This window comes from Lissotriton helveticus, chromosome 1_1 (genome assembly GCF_964261635.1).
Source record: "Lissotriton helveticus chromosome 1_1, aLisHel1.1, whole genome shotgun sequence".
In the NCBI taxonomy this organism is placed as follows: domain Eukaryota; kingdom Metazoa; phylum Chordata; class Amphibia; order Caudata; family Salamandridae; genus Lissotriton; species Lissotriton helveticus.
The window spans coordinates 1511867735-1511893265 of record NC_136057.1 but is presented as its reverse complement, the minus strand read 5'-3'; the positions used below and the strand labels follow the sequence as shown (position 1 = coordinate 1511893265).

General features: G+C 50.3%; 2 protein-coding genes across 2 annotated transcripts in view; one reads left to right on the top strand and one right to left on the bottom strand.

The window, feature by feature from the left end:
• Positions 1–25531, bottom strand: part of KIFAP3 (kinesin associated protein 3) — a 1290910-nt gene that overhangs the window by 43225 nt on the left and 1222154 nt on the right. The window contains exons 18-19 of the mRNA XM_078686865.1: positions 24466–24655; positions 9391–9487 (exon numbers count right to left, since the gene is read on the bottom strand). Of these exons, the coding sequence (XP_078542991.1) occupies positions 9391–9487; positions 24466–24655 (287 nt within the window). The remainder of the gene's footprint in view (positions 1–9390; positions 9488–24465; positions 24656–25531) is intronic.
• Positions 1–25531, top strand: part of LOC144828578 (zinc finger protein 567-like) — a 548232-nt gene that overhangs the window by 380503 nt on the left and 142198 nt on the right. The gene's annotated exons all lie outside the window — the stretch shown is intronic.

The window sequence follows — 25531 nt, the reverse complement described above, 5'->3', positions numbered from 1 at the left end:
CAAAAACGGAGAATTAGACCCACTGACACAAGCACGTCCTAAGTCAGATGAGGAAGAGGATGCCAATGCAATATATATTGCACCCAAAGGCAGACGTTCACTCACACTTAAACTTCTCAAACATGGTTTAACACCCAGGGAAGGTGTAGTGATATTCGTGATAGAGGCGCACACAGATTTCCAAATAGAGGTGTTCTATTCATGGGTTACATTCCCAGCAGCAAAGCTACAATTTTTTTTCATTATTATGTACATGAAGAAGTCCCAGCGGTCTACACTCCGTTTGAGGAGACTGAAGTTCTGCTTACCTACCAGGAAGATATTTTCTGGTTTAATGGCCCCTACCTCACTCAATAAGAAGAGCAGGACTAGGTCCATTAGGAAGACCAGGAGCAACGTGGTCGACATTAGCGACCTATGCACCACATCCTGACATTGACACAATGACAAATAATGAACTTGCAATCAAAGAGAAGAGACAAACGCCAGCCGACACGTGTTTCGTCAAAGGACAGTGCCTATGACTCTTCAGGGCGGAGGTCCGGTGATAATTCCGACCCGGAGTGCGGGTAAAATAATGGAGACAAAGTGGGTAGGGAATGGTCAGACGGGCGGGTGCGTCCGGGACCGTGGAAGAGCCTGTGAAAGCAGAACTCCTTCCGTGCTCGTCTCGTACCTCCGCCCTGAAGAGTCATAGGCACTGTCCTTTGACGATACACGTGTCGGCTGGCGTTTGTCTCTTCTCTTTGATCATCCACACGTATGAAATTCTTCAAGAAAAATATCCGGTGTCGACTACAGTAGTTACTACCACTTGTTGTATTTACTATTGACAATCATATGTGTGCCCAGGTTCTTGTGTTTCATTGTAGAGGGAAGGGCTTTGCTCCTCACTCATTTAGGGGTTTGGGGTTTTCCCCTATCCTGGCAGCCCCATACTCTTAATGACATCCTTCACCTAGTTATCCTTATCAGCTACCTGTTTGAGCGCCACTCGCCTGCCAAACCAAACCCTGCACAGTAGCCATATCTGCAAAACCCACCTGTCTGACGTGAGGTTGAGCAAGTGGGGGAGGTGATGGCGAATCCTGCCCCCCACTGGCAAAAGATGGCCCTGAAAGGTTGGACTAGGAGGGCTTGGAGGCTGCTGCAGAGGGGGCGATGGTGGACTGGCCCGCCCGCAGGCCCCCAGATTCACAACGGTGGGTCCCACGTCTCTGGCAGCGCAGAGGCTGGACAGCTTGTGCACGTCTGTGGCTCTGGGGGGGAACGTGGTGGGGCACCCCTTCCTTGGCCACGAAAAAGGCGAAAGGCAGACTGCGCTGGGCAGGAGGTGGATGCGAGGCTCAAGGACCTGGCCGTAGCCCTGGAGTCCTTTAAACGCTCAAGAGCATTGTCTGCTTCATCTCTCCATTCGGCGTCTGTGCAACCATGTCCCACACCGAGTGGGAGTAATGGCTAAGAGACATGCGTAGTTCACTGACTACAGTCCCAAGCTGGAGGAAGAAAACGTCTTCTTCCCAAGATGGTCCAGCATCTTGGATTCCCTATCAGGTGGTGCGTTAGGGAATGCGCCCTTGGAAGTCGAGGGTTGGGCTACCAAGCTCTCAGGGGTGGGGTGGTGAGAGACGAAAATGGGGTCGGCTAGGCGGTGGCTTCGGGCAATCATCCTATCGACAGAAGCCCCTATGTTGGGCTTGGACCAAGTGCCCAAATGGATGTCCATGAGGGTCTCGTTGAACGGCAGCAGGGGCTCAGAAGAGGCTGCTGCCGGCTAAGGCATCTCAGTCAGGAGGTTAGTCCTGACCGTCACTGTAGGAAGCTTGAGGTTTAAGGCCTCGGTCGCCGTACCCAACACCACTGCATAAGATGCACCCTCCTCCGTAGCCATGGTAGGGGCAGAAAGCATGCCAAGGTCTGGGGAGGTGTCCAGACCACTAGCATCACCCAACTTCTCTCTCCAGTCCGGTTCTTCTAACTGGTCTGCAATAGGGTCCACAGACCCTTCCCAGTCCTCCTCACCCTCTCCTGGTAGCCACTCTAGGGGGCAGGAAACATCAGGGAAGAACATGGGTACAAAAGTACTGTTCGGCGCGAGACCCGACATTGGTCCAGCTCCGTGTCAGCATCGAGGGGGAGACACAACCAGCGTCGGAGGTGACAGGGGTGTCGTCACTGGATTCGGCGCCAGAGGAGGTGTCACGAGGTCGACCAGCGCCAAACCGGATCCAGGCCTGGTTCCTTGCAGCGCCGAAGCAGAAGCTGCCGGCATCGAAGGCCTAGAGCCCCCAACCGAGTCCGCGGGGCCCGAGGGCGCACCGGTGGAGTCGGGCTGCCCATAGATGGAATGCAAGGCTTTGTAAAAGTTGCGAAGCTGGGCAGGGGTCGCTGAGGCTCCCAGAAAGGGAGGAAAGGCTGGAGTCGACTCAAGAGGTTCCGCGAGCGGAGCCGGACGACTACCGTCCGCTTCCCGCGTTGAGTCGGCTGACGGACGGGGAGAATGTGAAGAGCGAGGATGCTTGTTGGCCTTCTTCTTGTGCTTTGACTTACCCGACGAATTGGATAATGAGTGGTGGTGGTGGCTCCGCAACGGGTCCTACGACCTCCTTCTCGACGGGACCTCAAACGGAGAGGACTGCCGGGCATTGACAAGCTTTCGGGACTGCTCCCACAAAGACATCGGATTTATCGGCAGGCAGTCGGAGCACGATTTTGGGTCGTGGTTGCGCTCCAAGCACCAAAGGCACACGAGGTGCGGGTACGTGACCGACATCAATGTGAGTCGCAAGCCTTAAAGCCAGTCCGACGTGCCATCCTTCCGTGCACCAGGAGTTGAACAGCTTAAAAAAGATGTCGAAAGAAGTCGCAAAAACGGAGTCAAAAGTGACTCGAGCTACTGCGCTCTCCTTATCTGCGCTTGCTTGCGGGGGAAAAGAAAGAACTGACGTCTAAGTAGATACCGTGACATCATTCCGGCTACCACACTGCCAACAACGAACGCGGAGTCGACCATCAATCGATGCCCAGGGGTTTGCTGAGGAAATAATTCTCCAGATCCAGTCTGACGCTTGGGGGTAATTCTAAGGTGCAGCCAGAGAAGTTAAAAGGTGGTAAGTTATTTTTGAGCTGGGAACGGGAGTACCGCATATGCAGGCAAAACCAGCCCCAATGCCAGCCGCCTCCACGAGTGTGACTCTCCCGCAACTATGGCTCCACCCCCTCCACCTATGCCAAGCCTTGATGGACATGAGGCCTCGAGAAAAAAAAAGGTAGCCTGGTTGAGAGAAGCGGAGAGTGGGCCTGGGAATCAGGAAGGAGGGAGGGAGGGAGGATGCTTTTACTTTTGCTGCTCGCAGCCCAACCCTCTCTCACCCCGCAAACACACTGCCAGTCCTCTGCCACGGACTACTAGGCGTAGATCATCAGATGCCGTCAGATGCTGGTCCCGTGCTTAAGGCGGCTCCGGGCCGGCTCTGTCTCTGCTCTGATTCTCCTATGGCGGTGCTCTCTGCGGGCTACTGCAGTGCTCCTGCGGTGGTGTCCACTCTCCTCGAATCGCAGTGTTGTGGCGTAACAGCATAACCGGATCAGGGAGCAGTGTCTGTTCCTGCTGCCTGTCCCCAGAGTATACAGACCAGAGCCATACATAGGTGCAGCAGATGGTTAAATTAAAAGTGGAGGTAGAGGAGAAAAAGGCTGAAAGGGCCTTGGAGGAAAAAAGGTTGAAAGGGCTTTGAAGACGAAAAATATATTATTGGCTAATGAGGAGCCTAAAGGAGATGGACATGAAAGTAAAACAGTTGTATTTCAACAGTGATGGTAGTAGCATACCCACAGTACTTGAAGGAGAGAAAAGTGTTCGCATACCTAAGGATTTGGTGCCCAGTTATGTGGTGGGAGATGACTCAGACAAATGGTTTCGGTCTATGAGGTTTCAAAAGGTACCTTAAGAGTATGGTGGGAGGGGTCTGTGTAAACAAGTACCTACTGTGGGGAGCGACACACTTCTGACACTAGAAGTTGGGATCAAACCAAGTACATCTCCATGAAGACCATTTTACTGGTCAAATTTGGGATGACCCCTGAAAAGTATTGCAAAAGATTCAAGGACAGCCAGAAGCTTCCCAACCAATCCTGGGTAGATTCCGTGGACTATTCCAACAAGGCAAGGAATGGTTGTGTGTGGGTCAACAAAGTTAATGATTATGTTGGATTGTACGATTTAATCAAGAGAGAACACATGCTCAGTATCTGTTTTTAAGAGCTGCGCCAGCACCTAGTCGACATTAAGCAGACTGACCACAGGAACATTGATGAAGAGGCGGACTTCTGGGCCAGTACCAGACTGTCCAAAAAGATATCTGGGGTGGGGGGGGGGGGGGAACTAACACAAAGGTGGTCAGACTTCTAACTAGAAGAAAGAGGGGGAGAAAAACATACACAAGGATTTCTCTAAAGGCCCCTAAAATAATTTGCAAGGGAGTAGTGGTAACAAGTCCCAGTCTGATCCTAAGATCCCACAAGACATGGAAGTTGTACCCCAATGTACTGCGTGCTAAATGTATGGGCACTCCAAGGGTGATTCCAAATGTCTTAAGAGGGCACAGACCCCTACATGTGGGCAGACACCTGGGTTGCAGGATATAGCGCTCAGGGAGGAGATAGTTCCATTTAGCTTTGGGGGCAGACAGAGGTGACCCTAGTTTCCTTGGGGTTGAAAGCCCGTATGCCAGCTAATACTTCAAAGTATAGGCAGTGGTTCACCATCAATGGGCAACTGGTGGAGGCTCTGTGAGACAGAGAAGCAAGCTTGACTACTTTCAAGAGTCAGCTGGGGTTTGCAGAGTAGGTCCTGCCAAACTCATTTCCCAAAGTCAAAGTCGATGACACTCGTGAGAGCCATCTACTGGTGGCTCTGGTTTCCTTTGAGTGTGTGTGTGGGGGGGGCCTGTGTCTCAGGCTCTCTGAAAGCAACCGTGAGCCCTACCCTACCTGCAGATTGTTTGTTAGGCTACGACTTAAAGCACACTGACTGGAGGGAGGTAGAGCTCAGGTCCCACTTGGAGATGTTGGGGGGACTGCATGACCACATGGTCCATGGCTGCCCAAGGAGGAAGTCAAGGGCCTATGGAGCCTGAAACAATGGCCCAGACAGCTGCCAGGAAGGAGAGGGGCAAGGTGTGTGAGAAACAAGCCCCTGAAGTTTCCGCGGCTGAGGGTGACGGGGTCCGTGAGTAGGAGGTCCCTGAGCCGACCGGGGAGGACATTACCTCCCTGGGTAACCTACTTGAGCTTCCCGACTGGCTAGTGGAGGGTGGGCACACCATGGCTTTGCAACCAGAATTAAGGTACTTTGGTTCAGCTGGCATAACAGGGTCCCTTTAACAACCACGTGCTCCATTGCAGTGGCTTGAACTTTTGACTTTGTCCCAGTCCGGCGTGACCGGATATCCCAAATATTGCTTTTTTGCTTCTAAGCGCAATCTTTTCAATATCAAATTTAAAATTCAATATCTCAAGTTCTACTTATTGTATTTTTGTCTTGTCTTATCTGGTTTTATTTCTTAAATTAAGCTATATCAATCAATCAATCAATCATAGGCATTTATACCGCGCACTACTCACCCGGAGGGTCTCAAGGCGCTTGGGGGGGGGGGGGGTCCGCTACTGCTCGAACAGCCAGGTCTTGAGCTTCTTCCTGAAGGAGAGGTGGTCTTGGGTCAGGCGTAGGTCGGGAGGGAGTTCCAAGTCTTGGCGGCCAGGTGGGAGAAGGACCTTCCTCCTGTTGTCGCTCTGCGGATGCGGGGGACGGCTGCGAGGGCATGATTGGTCGAGCGGAGATGGCGTTTGGGAGCGTAGAAGTTGAGGCGGCTGTTGAGGTAGGTCGGGCCTTGGTTGTGTAGGGCTTTGTGTGCGTGGGTGAGGAGCCGGAAGGTGATTCTTTTGTTGATCGGGAGCCAGTGCAGGTCTCTCAGGTGTCTGGAGATGTGGCTTCGTCTGGGGACGTCGAGGATGAGTCTCGCCGAGGCGTTCTGGATCCGCTGGAGTCTCTTCTGGAGCTTGGCGGTGGTTCCGGCGTAGAGGGCGTTGCCGTAGTCCAGTCGGCTGGTGACGAGGGCCTGGGTGACCGTCTTCCTGGTCTCGGTGGGGATCCACCGGAAGATCTTACGTAGCATGCGCAGGATGTTGAAACAGGACGAGGAGGTGGCGTTGACTTGTCTGGTCATGGAGAGGGAGGAGTCCAGGATGAAGCCCAGGTTGCGTGCGTGGTCTGTCGGTTTGGGTGCGTTGCCCAGGGCGGGGGGCCACCAGGAGTCGTCCCAGGCGGAGGGTGAGGAGCCCAGGATGACGACTTCCGTCTTGTCTGTGTTCAGTTTCAGGCGGCTGGTCGTCATCCACTCGGCCACGTCTTTCATCCCTTCGTGTAGGTTGGCTCTGGCGGTGGTGGGGTCGTTGGTCAGGGAGAGGATCAGCTGGGTGTCATCGGCGTAGGAGATGATGTTCAGGTTGTGTTGGCGTGCGATGTCTGCAAGGGGGCTCATGTAGACGTTGAAGAGGGTGGGGCTGAGCGAGGAGCCTTGGGGAACGCCGCAGATGACTTCCGTGGCTTCTGATCTGAATGGGGGCAGGCGGACTCTCTGTGTCCTTCCGGCGAGGAAGGAGGTGATCCATTCCAGTGCTTTCTCCTCGATTCCGACGTTGCTGAGGCGCTGCACTAGGGTGCGGTGGCAGACAGTGTCGAATGCCGCGGAGAGGTCCAGGAGGATGAGGGCCGCTGTTTCTCCGTTGTCCAGCAGGGTTCGGATGTCGTCGGTGGCAGCGATGAGGGCGGTCTCGGTGCTGTGGTTGGCCCGGAAGCCTGACTGAGATGGGTCGAGGGATCCAGTCGTCTCGAGGAAGGCTGCCAGTTGCTTGTTGACGGTCTTCTCGATGACTTTGGCTGGAAACGGGAGGAGCGAGATGGGGCGGTAGTTCTTGAGTTCGGTGGGGTCCGCCGTTGGTTTCTTTAGTAGAGCGCTGAGTTCGGCGTGCTTCCAGCTCTCAGGGAAGGTGGCGGTGTCGAAGGAGGTGTTGATGATGTCCCGCAGGTGGGGTGCGATGACAGCGTCGGCCTTGTTGAAGACGTGGTGAGGGCAGGGGTCGGTTGGAGATCCGGAGTGGATGGAGTTCATCGTGCGGATGGTGTCTTCGAGGTTGATCGGTGTCCAGGCGTTGAGGGTGGTGGTGGGGGGCGTTGGTGCGGTCGTGGGGAGCGTTGTTTGTGTGCTGAAGCGGTTGTGTATGTCAGCGATCTTGTTGTGGAAGTAGGAGGCGAGGGAGTTGCAGAGGTCTTGCGACGGGGTGATGTCGTTGATTCCGGCGTTGGGGTTGGAGAGCTCTCTCACGATGTTGAAGAGTTCCTTGCTGTTGTGTGCGTTGTTGTCCAGTGGCGTGGCTGAAGGTGATGTCTTTGCTGGACGAGAAGACGGCGTCGAGTGTGTGTCCGGCGAGGTGGGTGGGGGTGGTCACCAGCTGCTGGAGTCCTAGGGTGGCGAGGTTGTCAAGCAGGGTGGTGGTGTTGCGGTCGTTGTTGTTCTCCAGGTGGAAGTTGATGTCCCCGAGGAGGATGTAGTCGGCGGAGGGGAGGGCGTGCGGGCTGATGAAGTCGGCGATGTCTTCGCTGAATTGAGTGCGTGGTCCCGGGGGTCGGTAGATCAGGGTGCCCCTGAGGGTGGTCTTGGGGTCGGTGTGGATCTGGAAGTGCAGGTGTTCGGCGGTTGTCAGGGTGTCGTCGGTGTTGGTCGAGATGCGGATGCTGTTCCTGTGGATGATGGCGATACCTCCTCCAGTCTGTTTGTCGCGGTCTCTCCGGATGATCTTGTAACCCGATGGCGATGGCGATGTCGGGCGCTGATGATTCGTTCATCCAGGTTTCCGTGAGGAAGGCGACGTCAGGAGCTGTGGTGTCGAGGAGGTTCCAGAGTTGGACGGCGTGTCTGTGGACGGAGCGGGTGTTGAGCAGGATGCACTTGAGGTGGTTGCTGCTGGTGTTCGGCTTGGTGGGCGCTGGTGCAGTGCAGGTCCGGATGCAGGTGAACTTGCAGTGCTGGCAGGTGTAGGGTCCGTGGGTGCGTCTCGGGGTGGCTCGGTAGCATCCAGGGGTTCGGCCGGTGTTGGGTGCGTTGAGGGTGGCGGCGTCGTACGTCTGGCGGGTGGGCTGGGGTCTGCGGGGGCCAGGGGTCCTGGCACTGGGCGCGGTCCAGGCGCGGACGGGCGTAGACGGGCTTACCTTTGGCGCACCTTCGGCGCTCAATCGGTGCTCCCGCTGCGCGCGTCCGCTGCGCGGTCCCTCTGGGGGCGTCATAAGAGGGGAGCCGGGAGGGAGGGTCTGCGGGGAGGCGGGGAGCGCGGGAACCAATCGGCGGGCGGGGGGGCGGGGTCTCGTGGGAAACCGGCGGGATATGTTTCTAACCTGGTGTGGAATCATTTTGTATGAGGCTTTCACTGTTTTACTGGTTGAAGTGTTGCACAAATGCTTTACACATTGCCTCTAAAGTTAAGCCTGACTGCTCTTTTTCAGGCTACCACATGGTGAGCACAGGTTTATTTAGGGCTTGCTTGCCTCTTACCCGGACTAGGATTATGGTTGTTGCTTGCCTAGGGTTTATACCTCAGGCAACCACCAACCCAATTTCTGTCCCGAGGCCCTTCAAAACAGAAAAAAGTACTATTAAAATTAAAATATGACAAGGAAGGTATCAGGAAAGGAAGGGGTAGGGCTGGGGAAGCAACATAACACTGTCAACCAGCAGGAGCATTGGGGAGCAGAGAAGGGTGGAGGAACAGCGAAGGAGCTGCTAATGGTAGCGGAAAAACAATACAAAAAAAGCTAAGTGATACAGGGAAGTGAGGGTGAGCAGTGAAAGAGTTTGGGGTGGAAGGGAAAGGGGAAACACTGCAGAGAGCACAGTGATATATGAATGGGGAAGAAACGTACCGGGTAATGAGCAAGATAACATACTCCTATGAAGCACTGAAAAGAAAAATAAAGCAGTTACCGGATGTCAGTTGTACAAAGATCCAAGTGATCTCTTCAAAAGAATGGCAAAGATGCTGTGTTCCAGTGGAGTGACAAACACAAGAAGAGGAAGGAAAACCATCGAATAAGAAGAAAGCAAATGAGACTGACAAGAAAATCGATAAATGATAAGCAATCAGTAGACCCTAAGCCCTTTATAAGTATTGTTACAATACACAATTGGTCTTTGACAACAGACTGCTGAAAGTTTCCAGAAAGCGAGACCTAAAAAGGGAAGCATGACGTTGTGCACTGTTTTCTCATGCTGCATAACAATACACTTGCTAGGAGCAAATAAGGAAACACCCACCTTTCAAAATAAAATTACCTACCCGCTGGTGAAGGGATGCTGTCCAACTAAGTCACCATTTTGAATATGATAATCACTGAAGAAATCTGGGCTTGTTCCATCTGAAGTTATCAGTCCCTCTGCAAAAAAAATAAAACAAATCTTAAATGCAACTGGCTTTGAATAAATTGTTGTAATATTTACTCCTCTAAATTTAGCGACGAATATGCTACTTACCAGTATGCATCCGTTCTTGGCATGTAGGGCTGCTGACATTCATATCTTGTGCATAGATTGCCGCCTAGTGTTGGGTCCGGATGATTGCACATTGTTGTCCTGGAAGAGTCTTCGAAGTATCACGAGATAGGTGGCTCCTCCCCTGGACTACAGTGCGCATGGGCATCGACTCCATCCCCAGATTGTTTTTAGCCATTGTGGCAAAGATGGAGTGTAACACTGTGAGTGATGACCATGCTAAGAGTAATTGTAAGTGCTGCAGCCGCTACAGGCGCCGGGGAGGAGGGCGGGCGATATGAATGTCAGCAGCCCTACATGCCAAGAACAGATGCATACTGGTAAGTAGCATATTCGGTTCGAGGCATGTGGGCTGCTGAATTCATATCTTGTGCATAGAATACATAGCAGTCCCTCCATTAGCGGCGGCCGCCTGTGCCAGCTGCAGCAGTTTGAAAAAGTCTTGCTGCTGTTTGGAGTGCACATCTACACAGTAGTGTTTTGTAAATGTGTGTGTGATAGACCATGTGGCTGCTCTACAAATGTCTTCTAAAGGAATATTTCACAGGAAAGCCATGGAGGCCCCCAACTTGCGGGTGGAGTGGGCCCTTGGGGGGATTGTTAAAGTGCGCTTTGCTTTTTGATAGCAAATTTGAATACACTTAACAATCCACCTGGCTATACCTGCTTTGGAAATGGGGTTGCCTTTGTGTTGTGCTGAAAAGGCAACAAAGAGTTGTTTCGTCTTCCTAAAATCTTTGGTTCTATCAATGTAATACATTAAAGCTCTTTTGACGTCAAGAGTGTGGAGCATTCTCTCCGCCACCGACTCAGGATTTTGGAAGAACACAGGCAGTTCAATAGTCTGATTGATATGGAACTGTGAAACCACCTTTGGAAGAAATTTAGGGTTAGTGCGCAGCACCACCCGGTTGGAGTGAATTTGTATGAATGGCTCTTGGATAGTTAGTGCCTGGAGTTCACTAACTCGTCGCAGTAATGTAATCGCTATCAGGAAAGCCACTTCCCACGTCAAGAACTGAATCTCGCATGAATGTAGAGGCTCAAAAGGTGGACCCATCAGTCGGGTGAGGACCACATTAAGGTTCCATTCAGGAGCCAGTGGGGTCCGTGGAGGAATGACTCGTTTGAGTCCTTCCAGAAAGGCTTTAATGGCAGGCACTCTGAAAAGTGAGAGATGCTGCCTGTTTTGGAGATAAGCCGCTATGGCGGACAAATTAATCCGAATGGAAGCATAGGCCAGATTGCATTTGTAAAGATGTAACAGATAACAAATGATGTCGTGCGTAGACGCGTCTAACGGGTTGATGTTGTGGTCTGCACAATAAATGACAAACCGCTTCCATTTTGCTGCATAGCATTCTCTGGTGGTGGGCTTTCTTGCCTCTCGTATGATATCCATGCAGTCGGGAGGCAAGTTGAGGTAGCCAAATTCTAAGACCTCAGGAGCCAGATCGCCAGGTTGAGCTGTTGCGGATCTGGGTGCTGAATGTCGCCATGGCTCTGCGTCAAAAGTCTGGGTGTGAGGCGCAGCCTTTGATGCGGGACCACGGAAAGTTCTAGAAACGTGGTGTACCATGGTTGGCGTGCCCACATTGGAGCAACCAGGATGAGCGTCATCGAGTGTTGCATCAGCTTGCGTGCCACCAGCGGTATTGGAGGTGCTGGGGGAAAAGCGTACGCAAATTTGCCTGACCAGTTCATCCATATCGCATTGCCCTGCGACTGTGGGTGTGGGAACCTGGCGGCAAAGCTTTGGCATTTGGCGTTTTCCTTTGTGGCAAACAGGTCTATCTCTGGATGACCCCACCGCTGGAAGTACGGGTGGAGTACTGATGGATGTATCTCCCACTCGTGCATTTGGTGGCTGTACCTGCTGAGCAGGTCCGCCATCTGATTGTCCTTGCCTGGGAGGTGTTCCGCCATGAGGAAGATGTTCCTTTGAATGGCCCACTTCCACATGCTCTGAGCCAGATGAGACAACTGTGGAGATTGTGTACCTCCCTGCTTCTGAATGTAGTACATGGCCGCCATGTTGTCCGTCCGGATCAACACGACCTTGTTGCACAGATGTACCTTGAATGCTTTGATTGCCAGGAAGATAGCCATCAGCTCTAGGAGGTTGATGTGCATCTTCTTTTGCTGCGATGTCCATAGTCCCTGCACTGTGTAGTGGAGTACATGAGCTCCCCAACCCTGGAGAGATGCGTCCGTTGTTAGGATGATCTGTGGCACAGGCTCTTGGAACGGTCGTCCCTTGCAAAGGTTGTGTGGATTCCACCAATGCAGAGAGTTGTATGCACGACCAGTTACCAACACAAGGTCTTTCAACTGTCCGTGAGCCTGAGTCCACTGACGTGCTAAGCACTCCTGAAGCGGACGCATATGTAGTCTCGCATGCGGGACTATGAAGATGCAGGAGGCCATCATGCCTATCAACTGCATGAACACTCGTGCCGGAAGCGAGTGTTGCGGTCTGAAGTTCTGTATCAGCAATTGAATGCTGTTGATCCTCACTGAATTTGGCTGTGCTTTGGCTGCCAGAGTGTCTATTGTCGCGCTCAGATACTGCCGTACGTGGGCGGGCTGAAGGTGTGACTTTGGGTAATTTAGTGAGAATCCCAGATCGTGAAGAAGGTGAATGGTGTGGGACATGTTGGCGGCACACTGCTGGGCCGACTTTGCTTGGACAAGCCAGTCGTCCAGATAAGGGCAGACGTGAACGTTATGTCTCCTGAGGTGTGCAGCCACTGTCGCCAGGCACTTTGTGAACACCCTGGGCGCAGTTGTCACTCCGAAAGGGAGGACTTTGAATTGGTAATGCTGATTCTGAATGGTGAATCTGAGGTATTTTCTGTGTGACGGATGTAGCGGAATGTGAAAATATGCATCCTTTAGATCTAATGTTGCGAGGAAATCTCCCTAATTGAGCAACGGAAGAACCTGCTGCAGTGTTAGCATGTGAAAGTGTTCTGATAGAATGTACCGGTTCAGGGGTCTGAGGTCCAGTATGGGTCTGAGGGACCCGTCCTTTTTTGGGATTAAGAAGTACAGGGAGTACACTCCCGTGGCTCTTTCTTCCACCGGCACGAGCTTGATTGCCCCTTTTTGCAGCATGACTAGTACCTCCTGCTGCAATAAGTGCAAATGCTCTGTGGACATAGGACGGTGTTTTGGGGGTATGTGGGGTGGAGTGGATGTTAACTCCAGACAATAACCGTACTGGATAAGCTTTATGACCCACCTGTCTGTGGTGATGGATTTCCAGACCGGCAGGAAACGTTGGAGTCTCCCCCCGACCGGTGTTGTATGGTCGGGGGGCAGTGACAAGGCGTCACTGTTTGTTGGCGGCGGAGGATCGGGAGCTGTTGTTTCCACGACCTCTGCCTTTGGTGCTGTTTCCACGATAGCCACCTCTACTTTGTTTGGTGTACGTGGTTTGCGCACCACCCTTATTGTACTGTGTGCTGGGACAGCTGGCATCTGGAAACAACTCTATTGCCTGAGCGACGAAAAGAACCACCCCTGAACTGCTCGACCGGAGAGCCCCCATAGACTTCGCAGTTTCAGTGTCCTTTTTTATTTTCTCTAGGGTGGTGTCCACTTCAGGTCCAAATAAGTGATCAGGGTTTACAGGCTGATTTAGGATGGTGGTTTGTATCTCCGGCTTGAACCCGGAGATTCTCAGCCAGGCCTGTCGCCGCAACATCACACTGGTATTAATGGCTCTGGCCGCTGTGTCTGGTGCGTCCAGTGCACACTTAATAGAAGCATTTGAGATGAGTTTTCCTTCCTGTATGAGCATCTCTGCTGCCTCTTTATATTCATCTGGCAAGTGTTGTAACAGGGTCTCAAGTGTATCGTAATGGGCCCTGTCATATCTGGCTAAGAGTGCCTGAGTGTTTGAAATGCGCCAGATATTGGCCGCTTGAGCCGCCACCCTTTTCCCTGATGCTTCTAGCACTTTAGATTGTTTGTCAGGGGGAGGAGCATCACCAGTAGTTTGTGAGTGTGCCCTCTTCCTGGCATTGGATACAACCAGAGAGTCCAACGGCAACTGGCCCTTGATGTAGGTAGGGTCCCCAGGCGCCGGCCTGTACTTCTTCTCAATTCTGGGATTAATAACCCTGGCTCTTGTGGGCTCTTTAAAAATGTCTCCAGCATGTTTTAAGACACCCTTTAGCATTGGCAGAGTCTTTACGGTCCTCTCAGAGGTGGAAAAGGTGTCAAACAAAAAATCCACTTCAATAGGGTCAGCATGGAGCTGGACATCTTGATTTTTGGCTGCCCTTTCAATAAGCGCATTAAACGCAGCTGAGTCCTCAGTTGGCGATGTTTTTACGTTATACACCTGAGTATCTGGGGCAGTTTGTGGATCTCCTGTGTTATCAGCATCTGCCCATGGTTCATGTTGATCTTCAGGATCAGTGTCGACAGGGTAGTTGTACTCATTATAGTCACCTTCCCCAGCCTCCACATCTGAATAAGTGGGCGAGATAGGAGCAGTGTCCTGGCCACGTGGAGCTATCAGTTCGACAAGAACGGGTGAAGCCGTGGAATCCTTCTTCTTCTTCAATGGAATTGTGTAGGACTCCATAGGCTGTGGCGGGGCGATCTTTCGTTTGTAAATAGAAAGTTTACCCGTGTCGGCGTCAATAAATTGTTCCGACTGCTCATCAAGCGGGGGTTGTCGATGCTTTGTGCCAACAACCGCAGGTGTAGGCTTCGGCCCCGTGGACACCTTCATGGACCCTTCGACGGCCGTCTTAGGGGCGAAGGCCGTTGGCACCACTTTTGCTGGCAGCGTAAACTGAATGGGCGCCGGCGACTTTTGAGGTTTGGCGGCAGGCTTCGGCGTGGAAGTATCTTTTGGACTGACAGCGGAAACCTTCTCCTTAATGCGTGTCAACGATTCCGACACCTGCTTCGAGAAGGAGGCGGACGGCTGCGTCGACTCGACTGGACCCTTCGAGCCACTGGCAGGCGCGGACTCGAGGGTTGTATTGCGTTTGGCCTTGTCCGTCCGACGCGCAGGATCGATAACCTTTTGAGCTCCGAGTCCTTTTTCCGTGTCGACGGTCCTTGGCGCCGATTTCTTCGGGTCGACTACCTTGACCAGAGTTTGCGGTGTCCCAGTCTTCGGCTCGACACCCTTTAGCGACCTCACCGGGTCGATAACCTTTTTAAACTTCGTCGGCGGCGATAGGTCAGAGGACTTCGAGCCGACCAAAGCAACACGCACTTTCGGTTTCGGTGGCGCCTCTAGTGCTTTCGGTTGCGTAGACACCGATGCTTTCTCTTTCGGTATCGATTTCACCACTTGTGGCTCTTTAGAAGTGTCCGAAGCCGGGCCTGGAGACGAGGCTGTAGAACCTAGTGTATGATCTTGGGTAAGGACATGTGGCGATCCCTCGAACTGAGCCTTATGAATCGTTTCGACGGTTGGGCATAGCTCCTCGCTCGAGCTATCTTCCATGGCCCCATAGGCCCCATCGTCGTCTCCTACCTCGTCGACAACTTCTTCAGTATCGAGCATTTCAACATCTGCGTCGTAGCTGGAGTCGATCTCCGCTGCTGGATTGGACATCGGCTCTTGAACTTCCTGCTCGTCTGCCTCTTCTTCCTCGGTATCGAAAATGTTCACCGGGTCAGGTGCCGTCTGCTGGGCCTCCTGGCGCGCTGCGTGCCGAAGTCGAATCGTCTTCTTGGAGCGGAAACGAGAACAAGCCATACAGTTGGCTTCATCGTGATCCGGCGACAGGCACTTGTTGCACACCAGGTGGACGTCGATATGAGGATACTTCGAGTTGCACACGGGGCACCTCTTGAACGGGCTCCGTTCCATGATGGTTCGTCGAATAAGGCCTCTGGCGTCGACCGGGCCTTCAGCGCCGAAGAGCCACGCGACTCCTCTGGATGTCCGACTCGGGAACTGAGCCGGAACAGAACTGTGCACCGATTGCAAGACAATACCGACGATATAGTAAAGGCCTTTTGGCCAAAAAGAAGTTTTCTATTGATTCCGAACTGGAGTGATCAAATATGCATCCGAACACAATAGCGGAAAAAAACAATCTGGGGATGGAGTCGATGCCCATGCGCACTGTAGTCCAGGGGAGGAGCCACCTATCTCGTGATACTTCGAAGACTCTTCCAGGACAACAATGTGCAATCATCCGGACCCAACACTAGGCGGCAATCTATGCACAAGATATGAATTCAGCAGCCCACATGCCTCGAACACAAGATATTTCATTGCAGAGTAATTTTCATTATTACAGTTGGCACCTCTGTTTTGGTAACAGCTCATGTACAGTGACGTAGGGGGAAAACGGAGTTTACAGGAGAATCACTGTTGAACTTGAATGGAAGACTGAGCATATATGTAAGAAGCTTGCAAACCATTTAGGGCTACTAAAGGGTAACAATTTCGATCCACACATTGCTAAGTCATGCACCTCACAGACAGAATACTCTTTGTAACCAATCTGATGTTAGCCCTTTTAAATGTAAGCATGTCTTTAACCTTTTCCAGTAGTACCTCATTGTCTATGCAATCATTTTTTTTTGTCTATCCATAACATCTAGGCTAAACCCAACAAGTTACTTACCTTCGGGAACATTCTTTTGGAGGATTTGCTATATATACTGCAGATACTTCACCTTTTGAAATCCACCAGGCTCCAGAATGGAACTGTGAAATTTCCAGCAATTGATTCAATGTGCTACATGGTAGTGCCTCCGGACTCCCAGGTGGCATCACTCCATGTCCAGAACAACAAGTTACTTACTTTTGGTAATGCCATATATTTAAGAGAGCTATCTAGCCACAGATTCCTTGCCTAAGAATATTCCATAGATGTCAGTCTGGATCCAGAATCTTTTTGTGAGCTGTACCTCTGCATCAGTAGGTGGTGTAGTTTGGCATTGTAGGCGTCATCCGCACCAGAAGTGACAGTGCCTATACGTCACTCCAGCATGCCAACGCCAGTTTCTTTTTGTGACTTTCCCCACCTGAAGCACTAAGCTAGGGCACTTAGAAAGTGGACAACCCTTTACTCTAAAATTCCATTTGCAGAGCGGGGAGGATAGGTGGGTCGGTAGGGAACCTGCGGCTAGATAGTCTTTACCAGAAAAGGCATTAACGAAGGTAAATAACTTATTCTACTGATAGAGACTTCTAGCCACAGATTGCTTACCTTAGAATGGAGACCCAAGCAATAACTTCCCGAAATTGGGGCTGCGATACGGATTAGACAAAGAAGTCCTGTAGGACGAATGGGCAAAGTAACCGTCACACCGGACCAGACTCTCCGGGCAGCAGTCCTTCATAAACGTGTGCAAGGAAGCCCACGTTGCTGCCTGCCATATATTCAGGACAGGAACTCTGTGAGGGAAGTCACTGGCTGCAGCCTTGGATCTGGTAGAATGCTATCACAAGACTTCAGGAGGTTGCTTTTTGGCCACTGCATAGCAGATCTTGATGCAGAGCACTATCATTAGTGAGATGGTACGTTTCTGCATCCCCTTCCCTTTATGTGCTATGACATACCGATGAATAGTTGATCATCCCCAAACACTCTTTCCGTGTGGTCAACGTAGAACGACAATACTCTTTTTTAGTTCCAGTCGATGAAGTCTCTTCTCTTCTTTAGAGGGGTGAGGCAGAGTGTAGAAGGCAGGCACAGTGATGGATTGGCCTACGTGAAAATGAGTTACAACCTTGGGTAAAAAGGATGCTGTAGTCCGAAGAACCAGCTTGTCTGAATCGAAGTTCAGTTATGGAGGGTGTAGTGACTGAGCCTGATAATCACTTACCCTACAGGCAGATGTTATTTCCACTAGGAAGGCCATTTTAATGCTGACAAGCCCAGGTGAACAGTTATGTAGTGGCTCAAACGAGACACACAACAGAAATGTGAGAACTAAGTTGAGGTCCCACTGTGGCAAAACCTTTCAGGAACCTATGTACAATACAGGCATAATGAAAGGTGCTGGTGGGAACATATGCTGAAACCCTTCCAGAAACTTATGTACAATACAGGATTGGTAAAGGGATGGCAACCGCAGAAATAAAATGCTGAAATGGCAGAAAGATTGCCTTTTAACGTCTACAAAGCAGAGCCATGCTGGGTTAAGGTAAGAATAAACAAAAGAACCTGGGAAAAAGCAACATGTTTATACTTACACCATGCCACAAACTTGCTCCAAAGACATGCATATACCGTCTTGGTAGAGGGACGCCTGGCTACCAGTGTAACATTGCTTGGGGAAGGACAAAAGCGGGCAACTGTTACCGCTTAATCTCCGCACATGAAAGTGAAGTGTTTTCAGGGTCAAGTGCAGAACTCTGCCCTGCTGCTGTGACAGGACATCCTCCCGAAGAGGCAGCCTGATCGAAGGACCAGTGCTCAAGCTTAACAGCTCAGGATACCAGACTCTTCATGTCCAGCCTGGAGGCACAAGAATGACCAGATTCTGGTCGTTCCTGACTTTTTGGAGAACTCTTGGCAAGAGTCATATTGGCGGAAAGGAGTACAGGAGGCCAGAGCTCCACTCAAGACGAAAAGCATCTCTGAGTGAGAGCAACATTGGAAACTCCAGCACACAAAACTGAAGATATTGCACATTCTAGGCAGAGGCGAACAGATCTAACCAAGTATCGCCCCACTTTTGGACCAGACCTTACGCCACCTCTGTATGGAAATGACCTTTGTGATCTGCTAGGCAATGAAGGCTGAGTTTTCCCCCTCTGGCATTCAGAGAGCCTGCCGGGTGTTGAACCACTAGGGATATGCTCTAGTACAGAGGCAAAAAGCCTCTTGACAAAGGGTGCATTACCCCACTCCGTCTTGTTTGTTGCAATACCACATGGCGATCATGTTCGTGCACACCTGTACCAGCCTTCCCCTCATTGACGGAAGAAAGGCTTTCAATGCTGAGCCCGGATTCTGCCGGAGACCAGATCTCCACTGTTCCTGGATGGCTGTCCCAGCCCAGGAGTGACGCATCTGTCACTACAGTTTGCTCTGATTGGGGAAACAAGAGAGGTGTGCCACTGATCCAATCGCGGAATCAGCCTTGACCCTGTGCCTCATGGGAACAGTCCAGCCCGAACTGCCAAGCCATGTCTTCCCTGAACCGGAATCAAGCAACCTAGGACCGGTTTCTGGCTATCAGCCGTCATCAGCCAGGATAGCTTGACTCCAGTGGTGTGGAGAGCACGGGACTCAAGTCTGAGCATACCCTTCCCGCTCGGGGTGACAAATGCAAAAACAACAGTCGATGGACAGAATGCAGAACAATGTCATACATTCACCCCAGTACAGAGATCTGGGCCTAAATTCATCGTTTTTTTGCACTCCACACCACCCCAGTTCAGACATAACCATATGCAAATCAGCCTTGACCCTGTGCCTCATGGGAACAGTCCAGCCCGAACTGCCAAGCCATGTCTTTCCTGGACCAGAATCAAGCATCCTAGGACCGGTTTCTGGCTATCAGCCGTCTTCAGCCAGGAGTGCAAAAAAAACGATGGATTTAGGCCCAGATCTCTGTACTGTGGTGAATGTATGGCATTGTTCTGCATTCTGTCCATCAACTGTTATTTTTGCATGAATCTCTCAACCAGCCCATTACCTTGGGGGTGGTAAGGAGTGCTGAACTTATATGTAACACCGCACTCCTGCCACAGGGACTTCATATACTTAGATATTAAGTTGGTACCACGGTCTGACACCATCTCTCTGGGGAACCCCACACAGGAGAAAATCCCCATCAGTGCACGTCCCACCACGGGGGTCGTCACTGTCCTGAGTGGGATGGCTTCCGGGTACCGGGTAGCATGGTCCACCAAGACCAGGATAAACCTGTTGGCCATTGCTGTCTTGGGGTCCAATGGCCCCACAATGGCAATGACCACCTGTTCAAAGGGGGTACTGACTACAAGGAAAGGTTGGAGAGGAGCCTTTTGCTTACTTCCACTTCTCCCACTTGCCTGGCAAGTTTGATAGGTCCTACAATGAGTGTCTGAACTCGTCCGCATCTGGGGCCAATAAAAGTGGGTGACAAGCCTTTCAAAGGTCTTGTCCTACCCCAGATGTCCAGCTAAAGGCACATCATGAGCCAAACCCAGTAGGAAGGCTCTGAAGCGCTGGGGTACCACCAGAACACAGGCTGACCCAGGCTCAGCAACCTTAGGCTCGCTATACAGGAGGTTATTCTCCCAGTAGTACCCGAGACCCCCCCCACCCCCACTCGAAGGGAACCTGAGCCACCTTGCAGTAGCTCTCTGTGTTGTCACCGGCAACAACTGGGAAGAATGTATTGGGGAGCACCTGCTCTTCAGACACCGAGTGACACCTGACAGCTGTCACACTGGCTCCGGTGTCTCTAGGAGCCTCCACTCTATGGCCATTGATGGTCACCCACTGCCTCTATTTGTTCGTGTTATAGGGCAGTGGAGCTTTAGGGACCATCTCAAAGTCTCCTAAAGAGACAAGAGATAATTCTGCGGGACCCCACCCACCTTGGGCACCCATCTCCTCCCCCCAGGGCTAAACTCGCCATCTGACAGGGTGGTGCACATGGCGGCACATACTGACCCTTTTGGGGACACTGGGGATCATACCAACGGTGTCCCACTGGCTTACACGGGAAGCATGTAGCGGCCCCCTGTTAACAGGTTTACCTGTCGGGGCTCTGACTTTTTCTCAGTGCTCCCATGCAAGCAAATCATAGAGCGCTTCAAGAGTATCCACTTTGCTACCCTTCACCCAACCATCCATAGTTCTGTAAAAGAAGGATACATATTCTACCCAAGTGGTTGCCTCCAGCTTCTTACAATTTCTGAACCTCTGTCTATAGAGTTCTGGGGTCAAACCCTTGTCATCAGGGCTTCCTTCATGTGGGCATAAGACATCCTATTCGCACTGGGTAGGTCTAACAAAGTATCCCTCTCCTCACTCACAAAGCAGCCCCACAACCAAGCTCCCCAATCCTTCTCAGGGACCCGGTGGGCCAACATTGCTATTTCATAGGCTGCAAACCACTGCCCAATATCCTCATGCTTATGGAAATCTTTGATGACTTCCTTGGGGATATATACACTGCCTTCTGAAGGCACCGATGGTGCGCTGCCACCAGAGGGATTGATCTATAAGCCCTTTGCCTTGATCTCTAACTCCCTCAACATCCTCTCATTCTCCATTCTCATTCTCTCTCTCTCTCCAAGGACAACCTGTTATTCTCTATTTCCCTCTGACCCTCCATCTTAAGCTTAGCCATCTCCAGCTTGTGTGCCCTATTTGTCTCCCTGTCTTCCAGCTCTCTGGGGGACAGGTCTTTGGAAGAGATGCTAATGCCAGGTGGGGACGGTACCCCTTCCCTAGCTGGAAACACTGGCCTATCCAGTTGCCCATCTGCATCCCCAGCTGGCTTCACCACCAGATATGGGGCATTTCTTGCTTCTACCCAGGCCCTCAGCGCCTTTTTTGGAAATGCCTGGTGTAGAAACTTTCAATTTCTTGCAGAGATACTTGAGCTGTTTTAAAGTGTAGGTTTCCAACCTCTCTTCCTCAATATCTAGATCCATATATGCAACTGATGCTGGTTTACTCATGGCAGTAAGAATTGGAGGTTCTCAGGAAAAAATAACAGTCCAAGGAAATAAATTCTAGTAAAAAAAGTATGTGGTCGCGTTTGGTCTGCACTCACTAGTAGTGTACACATCAATCACTGTATATGAGTCACAAATGCAAGTACAAATCCTCACCTCTGACCACCAATGTTAGAACTGGGAGTCTCTAGTTGGCAATGGTATACACCTTTGACCAAATGGGGACCTGGCTTCTAAGTCAGGGAAAGGGGATTACACTACTGGATAACCCCTGCTCACCCCCTTGGTAGCTTGTCATGAGCAGACAGGCTTATCTGAGAGGCAGTGTGTTAAGCATTTGTGAACACATACAGTAATACAGTGAAAACACTACAGATGGACACCACACAGGTTATATAGAAATAAGTATTCTTTATATAGACTTATTAGAAGACCATAAACAACGAAAATCCACAATACTCTACTCAATAAAAATTCTTCAAGATGTTAGAAATAGTTCAAAAATAGGTTATTCACTTAAAAGCAGTCTTTAGCAGCAGATAACCCCAACTGGAGCTACCACGACGTCAAGGTCAAAGAAATCCCAAAGTACGGCACCGACCGCGGGGTGCGCGGCGTCGGGCCAGAAGTCAAAGCAGACCCACAGAGAACAGTACCTGGGAAACGTGAAAACAAAGACAGTTCACGGCGTCGGGGAGGTGTGGCGTCGTTGGCGCGTTGCGGCGTCGGTTCTGTACGATGCCACTATGTCGATGGATTCTTAACCGCTCACGTCAGCAATCAGCTCCGCGATGAAGTCGGCTTCGGAGTTGATGCAGCACATTAGCGCTCAGGGATATGGCAGGCCTACGATGCCGTTCGCTGGCGTTGATGTGGCAAGGCGCCCGGCAGCGGTTCTATGTTGCAAGTCGGAGCAGCGCGCTCAGCTTCGATGCAGATTACTGCGTCGCTCGCCGGCGTTGGTGTTGCAGAATTCCTTCTGTAGCAGCTAGAACATCAAGTTTCAGATGCAGGCATCAGAAGCGGTGAAGTCTGGTATCCCTGAGACTTCGGTCAGGAGGCAAGCTCAAATCAGGCCCTTGGAGTAATATTCTGCAAGGTGATGAAAGTCCTTTGAAAGTTCATTCTCCTCTCCTTGGCACTGAAGAGACCACTGTAGGTCAGCGCAGCCCACTGGCAGGGGGGCAGTCCAACTTCTACAGCTTCCTTGGTTCTTCTCCTTGGCAGAGGTTCGTCTTGTTGTTCCAGAAGTGATCTCAATCTTGGGGACTGGGTCCCCATATTTATACTGCAAAATCCTTTGTCCTCTGAAGGCAGAGGGTCCTGTGCCCAGTCCAAACCAGTTCTGTGCAGTCCTGGAGCACTTTGTTGACAAGACTCCTTCTTTCCTTTGACAGTGTGGGTCAGGGACATCAGACGCACCACAGGAGGTGGAGCCAGCATTGTGGAAGGCAGGCCCAGCCCTATTCAGGTCCCAGGTGCAATTCCACCCACCCATTAACATGCAGATAGCTCTATTCAGCCCTGTGCTGACTCACCCTGTCTCCTGGAATCCCCCAGCCCCTGTCACTCAAACTCCAGACAAGGAATACACAACCTAGCAGAGGCAGGCTTGGATAGTTAGGCAAGAAAATACCTACTTTCTAAAAGTGGTATTTTCAAACACAGACTGTTAAAACCAACTTCACTAAAAGATGTATTTTATTATTCTGAGTTCAGGCATACTAAACTCGAATTTCTACATAGTTCCCTGAGTCAGTTAGGATTATAAGATGTTCTAATCAAACTGCCCATTCTGGCCTATGGGGAACAGGCAGCCTTGCAATAGTGAAAAACGAAAATGGCTGTAATTCACTATTAGGACATGCCACACACACCAGGGCATGTCCTACCTTATACTTACAATGCACTCTGCCCTTGGCCCTACCTTAGGAGTGTCTGATATGAAGGAAAGGGAAGGTTTAGGGACCGGCAAGTGGGTGCACTTGCCAAGTCGACATGGCAGTACTAGACTGCACACAGGCTCTGCAATGGCAGGCCTGAGTCACACTTTACAAGCTGCTTCTGAGGGTGGAACAACCAGTACTGCAAGCCCACCAGCAGCATTTGATTTACAAGCCCTGGGCACACATGGTGCACTGTACACCTAGTCTGACAAGTAAGTCAAATAACCCAATCATGGAGTCACTAATCAATACATCAATTTAACATAGGGAGCACTTGCAGTGTGGCACTGAATAGCAGTGGCACAGTGCCCAAAGCATCTAACCAGCAAAACAGATCAAAAACAGAGAAGGCAATCAGAAAAAATGGAAGAGAGACACAACCAAAACACTGGCACCACAGATTTGAAAACAGGACTCCATTCTTGGAGGATTTAACTCCCCTATCTACCCCAGAGTGTTTGATCCTACTCTGTGAGGTCCTGTGGTAGAAACATCCATCTGTGGTACCTTTTTTACAGGATCCAATGTAATCGATCCGTCATGACCACAGAGGTCCATTGTTTGCAAATCTCTACTGTCTGACTGGGGTTTTCAGGTGTACGGGCCCAGAGGAATCCTCTCCCAAAATAAAGATAGAGGTCCCGAAATAGAGTGTTGACTCTTTCACAAGTACAGGTAGATATCCTCTGACCAAGGAGCAATATCATCTATCGAGAGAAAAAGTCCAAGGTTACCTTCAGTACCAGGCGTTTCCCCATTATCAAATGGATAACAGTTCCTTAGTGATCTCAGAAACAAAGGACAAAGGTCACAAGATGAAGACTCCCCAAACACAAAAACTAAGATTTGTCATGGTAAGAAACTGCTGGTGATATCCATTGCGCTGCTAGGTGCTGACCCTAAACATCATGTGCAGAAGATTCTTCTAAGGGTCTTGTCCAAACTCCTCTCTTTCAAAACACTTTTTAAATCAACTGGATTCAAGAAATCCTTCCCTGAACAGCTAGTTGGTGATCAGACCAAAACTACCGTCAGAGGAAGGACTGAACTCTCAACTATCAGCATGCTATAGAGGACAGAATGTGGACTGACATCACATGCTACTCAAGAGACAGGCCGGCTAATCTGTAATATTAGAGGAGTGTGCCTGTTTCACAGCATTAGGCAAGTCGAAAGCAGGAAAGTGGAGGTAAAAGCTACAAGTTATTGCTTCATAAAACAAACCAATAACTATAAAATACAGTGTTTAAATATATTAAAGCATTCATCAAATAATAGTTGGACATATGAGCAATCTTACCTGCGTTGTAGAAAAGGTCAGGCCGTTCCAGAATGTCTCCTTCGTGGATATATGGTTCAATGGGATCATCCCCATAGAGATACTGCTCACTTTCATCTGACTGGCGACTCTCCACCATCTCCAGCCACTGAGAGTTATGCCAACGAAACTTTTCATTTTGGATTTTCTTAGCCCATTCTTCATCATACTCCTGATAAAAGTTTCAATTGTTAATAATATGATACTTCATGAACAACTGGTGAACTGTATTGTGTTAAGAAATTGCTATGCTATTTTAGCTATACTAATCCAAAGGTGGAACATTGTGGCTTTAGGACGAGAGTTATGAGAATCAAAAGTAATGAGAAGAATGAGATCAAATGACAGGACAATCAGAACTTTATAACTGTGTTTATATAGGCATCAATAAGCTAAATGATATTAAGAGCCAAAGTATCTTCATTTTTCTAAATGGACCACAAACCTTGATACAACAGAATCAATTTTCCTGAAACTGCAAACAGGAAGGCTGCTTCCCTTTAAAGAATGTAGGTATAATTTAACTTATTACATTTTCCTGCTATGGAATTATTGAAGCATGGTGTTTGTTCCCAATGCCCTGAAGACAAGTTATCTATATTAAACTTTTTATACTCAAAGTCAGACAAATCCTGTAACTATTGTGCATATTTGATTCCTTGAATTCAGTATAACCTGTACCTCCATAATTTTGTAGCAAATGGAACTTCCATTTTAGTTTCTTGGGAAGTTCTATGTGCGCAGATTTAGAAAAAGTGCAAGCACCAAAAATCCGGGGTTTTCCTCAAGACAACACATGAATTAATGATCTGGCTGAACATTTTTTTGAGCAGACGGGAGCACAGAGAAATACTTCAAATCGATGCAATCCAATTTTTTAATTGACAGTGCACAATACAATTGAGGCTACCCGCTGGAGGCTTCACCTGACTCCTATGCGGATGTGCAATTATTTTAATAGGTTTTCATTCAATGTTAACTTTGCCACATTACCTGTAAGAGCCTGTCAAAGACCACCCATCTAATTCTAATTATCCAGAATTTTAGG